Source organism: Pantherophis guttatus, chromosome 1, assembly GCF_059756535.1.
Source record: "Pantherophis guttatus breed Tessera chromosome 1, ASM5975653v1, whole genome shotgun sequence".
Taxonomy (NCBI): Eukaryota; Metazoa; Chordata; class Lepidosauria; order Squamata; family Colubridae; genus Pantherophis; species Pantherophis guttatus.
This window is the reverse complement of record NC_142063.1, coordinates 95,200,363-95,212,631: the sequence shown is the minus strand read 5'-3', so window position 1 is coordinate 95,212,631 and position 12,269 is coordinate 95,200,363. Positions and strand designations below refer to the sequence as shown.

The window sequence follows — 12,269 nt, the reverse complement described above, 5'->3', positions numbered from 1 at the left end:
CTTTAAGATTCATGGACATTAACTCCCAGAATTCCCCATGCTGCCAAGATTGAGAGACACAGGCTTATCCATTCCAAAAATGTTTATTAACTCTATTCTCTCTAGTAGGGATTTAGAGTAATGTGAAAGTTTAACTGCATTGCATAATGTTAACTTAATATATTCTCTAATTCATCTTCTATTTTGTAGTTAAAGTAGATTTAAGTCAATAATAGGAAAGGAAAACTTTTAAATTCATCTTTAAATAGGAAAGGTAATGATTGTTCATTAGCATGATAAAGATAATAGGAAGAGCTGTGGGTGCATGTGTCTTCCAAACCTCTTTTGGATTTTGGAAGTATCATGATCTATTCACCACAAAGGGGTGGTGAATAGATCATGATCATCATAAAAAATTAGCAATTTTTAAGAAATTGCTAATCTGAGGTAATTCCTTTTGTCTTTTTTTCTCCAGGCACAGGTCTTCAAACTTTCTAGGATGCAGTTAGCTAGGGTATTAATCTACCATGTATTGATCCCCAAATCCAGCTGTGCTGCCTCATTTTGTCAGAGGGTGATGCTCCTGGGCGAAATGAACAAAAAATATACCGACTATGTGCCAAGAGAACATATTCTCATCAGAGTCTAATGGCAACAGGTAGAATCAGCTTTAACCAGGTTTAAAACTGACAATGAAGTTATTGATGGTGGTGGATAGGTCCTACCCAAGATCAACCATCAATAGTAAAAGATCGAGCAGTCAAATAATATGCTGTACGTTAGCACCTTTCTCTAAAACTTTCAAAAAAAAATCAATAACGTCATTAGCCACCAGATCACAAATTAAAATTAGGTTAAACGTGTGTTTAATACCATCTTTTTCAACTCAATGCTAGCAGGATTTTGTTTCCTAACTTGCTTCTTTAGTGATACAAATAAGAACTTCACCCTCTCAAATATTTAATAGACCTTGCAAGTTATTATAAACTCCACCAACTGAGAATTGAAGTTACAACATCAATTGTTGTGAAGGGAATGTTAAAATTACATGAGGTGGGGATGTTATTTCTAGACCAATAGTTCAATGACAACCCAGTAGAAATAATCCACTGAGAGGCAATCCCTTTATTTCAAAATGGTTCATTTACTTTGTTAGCTCTATATTCCCCATAGATCCCAGTAGATTAAAAAAGCAAAGGAAAAAAAAAAAAACCAGGATTTTTTTCATGCAACTCAAGGAGGAGGAAAGAAGGAGGAAGAAATGGCAGACTGAAGACAGCTCTGTTAAAATCAGAGCCAATTAGAATGGCCCTTCCTAATTACTCTTTGGACAAGGAGAAAACTTCAGATTGCCCTCAAATCAGTGGTGGGTTGCCTCCGGTTCAGACTGGTTCACAAGAACCGGTAGTAAAACCGGTGGGAAGCTCCGCCCACTGACCTGGACGTCATCATAGATGATCTGCGCATGTGCAGAAGAGTGCAGGCGCGCATGAGCAAAGCAAGTGTGCATGTGCAGGCGCAATGCAAACTGGTAGTAAAGATAAGTAGAACCCACCCCTCCCTACTGTTGCTCTTTGCAACAGTCTGTAGCACATTAGAGTTCTGGAATGCGAACTCCTCCAACTTCGACCATTATGGGGTAATCACATGTGCTGATGATCAATTGATCAAGGGCACTTGATTAGCAGCACCTTGCTGCTACTTAGCCTCTTCCTACCTATGGAAGTGGTAAGGGTGTACTTATTTTTCACACATGACTTCTCCATTTTAGAGAAAAACTCGATTTTCACACACATTGGCTTTCTTTTTATAAAATAAATGATGACATGTTGTAATACACCATGTGTTGTTCATCTGAGGTTGTATTTACCTACTTTTAAGAACTGCTAAGGACTGGGTGATTTTTTACCGTGTCCTGATAATGTAAAACCATAGAATTCAAAGAGGGCGTACTTACTTTTTTATATGACTGTATATTTGAATCTCTTACTCTGAGGAACCCTACAATTCCACCTCTTCTTTATCTCAGAAGACTTTCCTTCTAATGGTCTTTGATTCCACACATATTCTGCCACATGTAATTGTCTTTATAACAACACCAATGCAAAATAATTGCTAGTTTAGCTAATGGGAGGAAACGTTCATTTGAGACCTTACTAAACCTATGTACATGCTGAGAGTCTTTAACTGTTGACAGTATGTCAACTCCCATCATCATTACCATGATCATCATCATGTAAACAATAAGAAAATTCAAGTCAAAGTGAAGGAAGAAAAAAAGTACAATCCTCTGAGTGGCATGATATGATGGTACAAATATGTCCCAAACAGGCTCTACACTCTGTAGAGAGGAAATGGTTTAGTGACATCACTGGAGAGGCTAGAACTGAAAGCTTTAGCCATTTGGGGTGAAGGTCTTTTATTTATTTTTGGGTTGGGGGAGGTTTGGAGTCAATGGCTCTTTAAAAAAAGAATATAGACCTGTTTAAGCCTAATGATAAACTTATCATTTTGCTCTTAAAAATATATTAAAAAAACATTCTAAAAATTACTGTTGTGTCTCCAACATAGAGTTTGTATATGTATATCCTGTTATTGTTCTCTAACCTGTATTGAGCTTCATCTACTGGCCAAAGACAAAACCTTTCATTGTTTAGAATGCGGGTGTCAAACTCGTGGCGTCATGTCATTAAATGATGTTTGTGACGTTTTTTCCCTTTGCGGAGCTGGGTGGGTGTAGCCTGCACATGATGCATTCGGCCCACGGGCCACCAGTTTGACACCCCTGGTTTAGAAAGTTGGTTTTAGTAGTGTTTTGACCCTACACAGTGCCCATCCTCCTATCCTCCCTCATTTTGGGAAAGAACACTCCACAGGTGCATCCTGAGAAACAAGACTCCATTGTCTAACATTCTGAGGAAACAAAAGCACCTGGAAGAATCCAGCCTAATCTGTGGTGCATACTCATCTGAGGACAAAAATCCATGAATAATAGAATAGGGATAGGATCTAGAAGGGATCTTGGTGGTCTTCTAGTCCAGCCCCCTGTTCAAGCAGGAGACTCTACTATTTCAGATGAGTGACTGTTTAGTCTCTTCTTAAAAACCTCCAGGGATGGAGCACCCATGATTTCCGAAGGCAAGCCATTCCACTGGTTAATTGTCCTCACTGTTAGGAAGTTTCTCCTTAATTCCAGGTTGTTTCTCTCTTTGGTTAGGTTCCAACCATTGTTTATTGTCCTGCCCTCTGGTGCTTTGGAGAATAATTTGACCCCCTCAAATATTGGAATACTGCTATCATGTTGCCCTGATTCTTCTTTTCTTTAGACTAGCCAAACCCAAATCCTGCAGCCATTCTTCATATGTTTTAGTCTCCAGGCCGTTGATAATCTTAGTTGCTCTTCTCTGAACTTTTTCCAAGTCTCAACATCTTTTTTGTAGTATTGTGACCAAAATTGGTTGCAGTATTCCAGGTGTGGTCTTACTAGGGCTTTATAAAGTGGTACTAATACTTCATATGATCTTGAGTCTATACCTCTGTTTCAGGGGTGGGTTCTACTTATCTTTACTACCGGTTCTCTTTGTGTGCACGCTTTGCGCACGATCGCCTCTTCGATCGCTGCGTGCATGCTCGGTTCATTCGCAGGACACCAAACTTGCGCTTCGCGCAAGCGCGTTGTGAATCTGCCCAGCTGAGGTGCGGCAATCTGGTCTGCCGCACCTCTCAGCTGGGCAAAAAAACCGACATATAAGGTCAGCATAACGCCGGGGCGGGTGGGAGGGCCCAGCTCCCGAAGACAGAGAACCAGTTTGGTGACATCATATCGTCACCGCTACTGGCTCTCACGAACCGGGCCGAACCGGGAGGAACCCACCACTGCTCTGTTTATACAACCCAGGATTGTATTAGCTTTTTAAGCTGCTGCTACACATTGCTGGCTCATACTCAAGTTATCATCCATTAGGACTCCACGGTCCCTCTCACAGTTACTGTTTTTGAGCCAGGTTTCTCCTAATCTCTACTTATACCTTTGATTTTTCCTGCCTAAATGTAAAACTTCACATTTCTCCACATTAAAATTCATTTTGTTGGATAGGGCCCATTGTTCAAGTTTGTCAAGATCATTTGGATCTTCAGCTTGCCTTCAGGGGTGTTGGCTATTCCTGCCAGTTTAGTGTCATCTGCAAATTTGATGAGTTCTTTTTCTATTCCCTTATCTAAATCATTTATGAAGATATTTAAGAATATTGGGCCTAAGACGGAGCCTTGTGGTACCCCATTGCTTACTTCTCTCCATGTGAATGTAGTATCTTTAAAGACTACTCATTGATGGTACATAGTATCGCTGGTGAGACTTGTATTTGCTAATTGTTATGCTCACCAGAAACTCAACTCAACACTGTTTATTTTGTATTTGGGTTCTTACTGTATGTATTTATTTCCCCCCCCCCCGTTTTACACCCTGTTCCTTTAATAAAGTGTCAAGATCTATGTACACAGTTTGGTTTATTGAAGGATAAGTAGTTTTAACTGCATGTCAAGCTGCACACAGGATAACATGTAGTGAGGACCAAACAGTCACGATGCCAAATACTGAACTACCACTGAATTTGGTCAATTGAATTGAGCAACTCTAGGAGTCACAAAAAAGGCAGCAGATGCCAAAGTTGCTTCCCCATCCTAGACAGATGTTATTAAAAAAAAAGACAACTGAATCAGAAATATAGTAATAAATTTAGCTATCATAAGTAGCTCTTGATTTGTAACTTCATTTGGGAAACCTGCCCCAGGATTTCAGATGGTAACATTCTAAACCAAAATTAAACTTGGCAAGTAAAGTTTCCTGCTGAGTGTAAGTGTGAGATATAACGGGAACAGCATGGAGGGTACTGTTAATTGCCTCAGCTGGACATGTGTTGATTAATTAAAGCTTCTTTTGGAAATGCTCTTCATTTTTCTGCTGAGGCTGTCAAGCTGCTCAGTTATTAAACCTCAGTGCCTCCCTCATGGTATCCCTTAGGAATGGCCAGAGATGTTTGCATAGTTTGGAATACAAAAACAGGTGTCTAAAGTTGGGGTTATTGTTATTAACTGCAATGAATAGGGAATTGCAGATTATCTTAGTCAGATTCTTTTTTTCATACATCTTGAGTGGCAAGCCCAAAAACTGGAAAATTTAAATAGTACTGGTGCTTCTCACAAGAGCTCAGATGTTCTTTGTGGGTCTCTCTGTCCATTTCAGATTTTTTTTTGAAACAGATGGGACAATTTTCACCAATTTAATTTTGACTATCAAAACCATATTTATAAATTTCTGCTCCCGCCCCCAATTAACAAGCTAAAAAAACCAAGATCAGAAAATATGTAACAATTGTAAAAACATCAGAAAATAACGAATTTTGTTGTTGTTTTTCTTCTTGATCATACAGAAGAAGAACTGGATGGGTATCATCAAAGTAAAACAGATTTGGCATGAACAAGTGTGTGTTTAATTAAACATTTTAAATGTCATTTTAATTAAGTGATTTAAATCTTGACTTTAATGTTTATTATGTGGAAATAAAGGCCCTTTTCCAAATATAATGATACATTTTCTTTTTCTCCCCAAAAGAAAAAGGTTGCATTATGCATTATAATTCAAAATTCTGTCTCGATTTTCACTTTCCACTCATGGTTGGTCAGAATGCCAGACACTATTAATGTGCAAATGTGCTTATTTTATGTACAAAAAAAAGTCGTCATCAGTTTTGCCTAAAGCAAACCTGAAAGTTGGAGGGAAGTCACTTTCATCTACTATGGGAAAACTGCTCATAGAGAACTCTAAATGTTTTATTATAGAATAGAATAGAATAACAGAGTTGGAAGGGACCTTGGAGGTCTTCTAGTCCAACCCCCTGCCCAGGCAGGAAACCTTACACCACTTCAGACAAATGGTTATCCAATATCTTCTTAAAAATTTCCAGTGTTGGAGCATTCACAACTTCTGCAGTTGTGTTCAAGTGTGGCATGCAGAATTGTGCCATATTATGTGCACATATATGCTAGGATCTCTATGTGTGCATGACTGCCTACCTGTACTAGCATATAATTATGAGAGGCGTGCATGATGTATTTTGTCATTTCAGAACAGCTTGCGTGGAAAAAGTAAAATCATTTGTGCTCCTCCTTAGCAGATTAATTGCTAATAGGATTGTAACTTTACCACAATTTGAAGAGAAAAAAAAATGATTAGGAATGGCAGGATTAACAGTTTTGTCAGTTGGATGACAAGTCTAATAACAGTCAAAGCTTAATTTTTTAAACAACAAATAAAACACAACCATTTCAGGCACCAATGTCGTATTTTCATTTTCAGTAAATATTGAAATTTCAAAAATAACAACTAGAATAATTATTATTTGAAGTTGAAATAATATTTCCTTTTTCCTTATAGTGGTATCCTTAAAACTAAAAGATTAGGGTATAAAACTTTTATAACAACTACGATCTAATTTCATGATGACTGGGGGTTATAACTGAAGATGAAAATATTACATGTATCACAATCTCAGGATAACTACTATGTGTACACACAGATACACAGACACACATACACATGCATACACACACACATTTATGTTTTATGCAATATAGTTTTAGCAAATCAGTTTCCTGGTGCACGTTAGGAGATTATGTCTAGGAATTTATCCACCATCATTAGTCAATAGAATTAGAAAATTATCCTTGTCACAACTAGGCTGCTACATTATGCATAATAATGTGCTAATTTTGTTTTATCCCGAGGCAATATTGTAATCATTGATAAATCATAGTTTAATTAACTAAGGGAAAATGGAGAACTTAAATAGAAAAATAGCACCAGTTTATAAAAATTCCTTTTCTTAAATATTGAGACATCATCTGCTGAAATACATTACCCTGACTGATTTCAAGTCTGTAGAACCTAGATTTCAACAGGTAGGTTGATCTATTGCACTTGGGGCATAAATGCTTACAACATGCAACATTGTGAAGGGACGTTTTATTTCAATGAGGCTTTGAAGCAAAGCAATTTTTTAAAGTTGAGTCACAAAATGACATGGTCATCCTGCTTCTAAAAAGCAGGGCAAAAAAGAAACATGCTGTTTCTCTTTTGTTTCTGAAGCTTCTTCCGCACTTGGCAGTTCTTTAACGGCCCCAGGTCATGGTGACTATTATATCAGCACATCATGACCTCAATTAAACCAACTGCATCCTTACAAGGGAGCAAACAGTGACGACTCTATTGTGCAAAATGCCTGGTAAGCAGGGCTGCCTCGAATGGGCCTAGTGTGGAGAGAGAGAAGGCGTTGCATCTAAAAAGAGGATGATAAATGTGTAACTCCATGCCCTGTCATGAAGCAGCAACAAGCGACTTTCAAGGCCTATCTTTGAGGCCTTGGGAGATCTTTGAGTGTCAAATTGCACTCAAATCAGGGGTTGGTTCTACTTACCTTTACTACCGGTTCGCAATGGGATCGCGCATGCGCAGATCGCCAATGATGACCTCTGGGGCAGTGGGTGGGGCCTCCTGCCGGTTTTACTACCGGTTCTTGCGAACCGGTCTGAACCAGGGGCAACCCACCACTGACTCAAATGATATAGAAATGGGGCTAGAAAAAATGACTGAAGCTTCATTATTATATGGAGAAAATTACTATCCTATTCTGAATTTGTCAACTCCCTCTTCTTTTCACATTAAGAGTTCTCTGAGGGCATTCCCAAGCCTTCATGGAACACCTGCTCTTATGGCTTTCCCTCACACTTTAAACAGACCTTTAGCAGAATGTATACAAGCATGATGTATTACACGAAGATCAAACCAATGACTATTTAAGAAAAGAGCACAGAAATATTTTATAAAAATATCTTGACAAGGGTGAACCAATAAGCACCACCACTCCTTATTTTGGAGATTCTGCTCTTTCAGACTTTTTTTGGGGTGGGTGGGTGGGTGGGAAGGTGGAGTGGGGGGGGTTCATTCTCACAAAGTCCTGGGAAACAATTGTCCTGAATGGATATTTCTAGAAAGATATCAGCAGCTGCTAGCAGGGCACATTTACAGTTTTCTCCCATTTACAATCCCATCTGTGTCTATAGTCACTTGTGTATTACTGTGAACAAATGACTTGATAAGAGTTTATTTAAATTTTGCTATGATACTCCAGGGGCAAAACCAGAAAGCAAGTTTTGTTCGAGCAGATTGAGCCCGTTTTGGATATACAACTGTGGTTATGAAATTAGTTGCAAATGAAAACTCCAGGGAACTGAAATTTTTATAAGCAAATCCAGTTCTTAAAAAACAGTATACAGATGTGCCTTGACAGTAGTCTGAAAGTTGAATAACTGAATATTGGATCTTTTATTGTCTTCAATTAGATGAAATATAATTTAACAACACTTCTACAAACATCATGGGCATTTGAGAAGCAACAAATTAACTTGCTTAATTATTATTAATTGTATTGAAGTGCATAATGTTTTTTGAGGAGTACATATGTATTGTTTTTAAAGATTCACTGATGAAACAACCTGGTAAATAAGGTCAGAGAAAGTGAACGTAAAAAATGTGAATGAGTTTTCAAATCCTATTTTACAAAGCTGTAGGAATGACACCCTTGAAAAAGACAATTTCCACACAGGCACGGTATGGACAGAACAATTTACAAAAAAGTGCTGTGCAGCATAAGCAAAACCACGAGAGAGCATGAAATGCCAAAGAACATACACTGTATGCTTGACCAAATCACACATTGCCTTGAAATGTTGAAAGTGTTGACAAAAATATGTTATAAATGCCTATTTTGAAAAGAAGTTTGAACAAAAGACTCAGTCAAGCAACTCTAGAGAGAGGAAAGGAAAATCTGTGGCATAGTATAAAGCAATACACATTATGATAAAAGTAGCAGATAAAAAGGCAGTGCAAAAAGTTTCAACCAAGCAGACATTCTAGGCTAGAGATAAATTTATTGGAAATCCTCAAATAAAATCTTGGTGTATCCTATATAGACAAATACTCTAGAAAGTTTGCATATTATTATTTTTATTTAAAAGAAATTTTTTAGAGAAAAACATAGAGTTCCAAAATAAGACAAGTGACTGAAATGTTTTAATTGGTGCTCTCATTTAAGTTACCAACCCTAAATTATGGATCTCGGGTTCTCCTGGAGGGAGCTTCAATTTATAAGGTTCTAAAGCTCCAGAAGTGATGGAGCAGACATAAAACATAGAGAACAAATAAGAACCTTGAAAGATGCAGCCAGTAATGAATTCAATTGAGTCTAGGGCAATAGTTCTTTGAAGTTATGAGGAAAGAGTAATATTGTTCTTTTGTTGTTATAAGAAATTGTCATATTTTAACAACCTGCTTGCCTTTCTTAAATGGAATGTGCCATGTTATACATTAATATAAGGAACTGTAGCTTTTTAAGGAATGGGAGACTCCTATTTTGGTGGAGTCCTTGATGCTCTCTGACCTTGGTTGTTTGCTTGCAGGTAGTGCGTTTCCTTCTTAGCTTTTTTATTGTCTCTTTTCAATGGTGTGTAAATATAGTTTATTTCTATGTGTCTGTTGATGGCTGATTCATCTAAATTCCAAGCTTCCAGGAATTTCCAGTTTTGAATTAGAAGGAAACAAAAAAGATGAGAACACTCCTAATCCAGAAACTACTAAAGAGAAAACCACACTCCTACCAGGTCAAGATGGGGGCAACTACACCCTCACTCGCACTGATGATGCAATCTTGTTAGAAAATGAAACATCTGGAAACAAACAGCCAAGCTCAGAGAGCATCAAGGACCTCACAGTTCAACTCTGAACTACATCTATTCTCTTCCATTGGAGTCTATTTTTACTCATAACTGGAGTTTCCAAGGCAGTCCTGATTCAAACTAGCTTAATTTTTCATTTTCCATCAAATTAAATTTGGGTTACTTGTAAGCAAACAGGAACCATATTAACTGTTAGAGATATCCTTTGTCCTCAAGAAAAGATCAAGACAATGGGAAATATATATCTAGATTTATTACTGCTTTACTAACACCTAACCCAGTACCCTCCCATAACTTGGTCTCCCACAAATATTGTTAGACAGAGTTATGGATTGGAAGGTTCATTTATCAACACATTTTTATCTGAGAAAGAGAGAAACTTTTGTGGATGGCATGATGTTTACAGCAATCAGTCACAGGACAATGATCAAAAAGTATTTTGGGAGGTTGTCTCCCTTCCCTACTTACACATTTAGTGGTTGCCAGGCAGGCCACTGTGCTTTTGCTTTGATGACAGTCAAAACCTCATCACTCTGTAAAAGAAAAGCAATGCAGATCAATAAAGAAAATTATGTTTGAACACTATTATGGTGAATAACATTTCTGCAGTGATTTCTGCAGTAATCAGCAGAAAAGGCACTTGATTTCAAATGTCTCCTCAATAATTTCCATGAAGAGAGATACAGCTCTTGCTTTTTCTTTTTCAGGAAGTCAACTTATGCGACGCCCAGAGTCACCTTAGGGGAAAATGGGTGGTTATATAAATTATATCAATCAATCAATCAATCAATCAATCAATCAATCAATCAATCAATCAATCTTCCTGTTTGTCCTGGCAGCAAGCAATACATCTGACATAAGGTTTCTTAGTTGACAAGTCATGTTTTGAATTAATCTTGTGATATGCAAGTGCACATCAGGAGGTTACATTGGAATTGACTTCCTACGGTAATTTCCGCAAGGATTATTTCACAGTGAGGAGAATATGAATCTCCCACTGAGAAAATGTTTACCGTGACAATGAAACACATAGCAACACATTTGCAATCTGTAAACGTATTTTGTGAAACTGTATTTTAGGAGAAAGAAATGAAACTTTTGGAGTCGACACACACTGTACACTCTGCTCTGAATATAGCAATTTTTTCAAGTGTCAGGCATTCTTGCATAAGGTTGCATTTTGGCACAGGGGTTGTTTTTTTTCAACTAAAAGTGGAAAAATATGGACATCTCATATCTGACAGCTCCTCTCCCTAACCCATTATGACAGTATTGATCTGCTCTCCCCAAATCTCTTGAGAGCAGCTGAACTTAGTTATTTTAAGTTAAGCACGTTAATATAAATTGTATTTAATTTGCGGGATTGGCAAAAAACAGCTACTGGTATTATAGGACTTTGGAGCCCATTGGTGTCATATTGCTGACTGCAAATTAGTCCACAACTTTCAAAAGTTAGCCAAGGAAAGATATAAAATATAATCTATGCAGCATATGAAGGCAATAGTCCATCATAAATATAGGAGTTCCTACTGCCTAGTCCCCATGCCTTCAACACGGATGCACAACAATTGTGAAAACATGGACAATAGGTTAGTGCTGGGAATCTCTTTAAGGCTGGAATAAAATTAGAGTTATATATAATTGTAATATTGTCAAGCAATTGTAATATTGTTATTTGGGGGGGGAAGCAATATTGCTTCCCCCCCCCCAATAACATTGTTTTCCCTTACAAAATATCATATTCTTGGTGCCTCTCTAAAGGTCTCCATTGTGCTTATTTGCATAGTATTTTAAAAAAAATCTTTTTAACTTTTTTAGAGATGGGGATAAAGAAGTTTAGCTTGAAGTTTCACATGACTTTTTACCAGTACATATTGTTAACTAAGGCAGAACCAAAGCCCAGGCATGCTTCCAAACCTATATTTGCAATGCACAAACATGCATGTTAGGATACACACACACACATTCATACTGATGAAAAACATTACACAGAAAAAAGTTGTATTAAGGGAGGTTGCCTCTAAAAATGTATACATCAGGGAAAAATGCATCCCAAAATAAATATTAGGGAAAAATTCATATCAAAATCCACAAGTTTCTACTTATATTAAAAACAAACCCAACATAAGTCACAAACTGATGCATAATTGGTTGAAACCATATTGGTATTGATAAGAAGGGAAACTGAATATTTGAAATAAATAAGTTAATCTATTTGCCAAATTCATTTTTTTTTCTAAATAATTTGGGTTGCCACTTAAAGAGGCAACTGAGAAGCATTCTAGGAAAGATACAATAGTTAGCGAAAAAACTGTCCTAGTTAAGTAGTAACTGCCTGAACTCCTTGTTCACTGATTCACCATAAAAGCAACATTATGAAAGCAGTGGGGGAGGGGGAGGGTCATTTTGCACAGATTGGTTTGATATGCTCTTCATGTGGACAGTGTGATATATATTTATTTACTGAATTAGAACCAGCACAGGACTTCCTTATGTACCAG

General features: G+C 37.4%; 1 protein-coding gene across 1 annotated transcript in view; it reads right to left on the bottom strand.

Moving 5' to 3' along the window:
* The window catches only part of SPON1 (spondin 1), a 313,993-nt gene that overhangs the window by 45,066 nt on the left and 256,658 nt on the right, over positions 1-12,269 (bottom strand). The window contains exon 7 of the mRNA XM_034417147.3: positions 10,237-10,301. Within this exon, the coding sequence (XP_034273038.1) occupies positions 10,237-10,301 (65 nt within the window). The remainder of the gene's footprint in view (positions 1-10,236; positions 10,302-12,269) is intronic.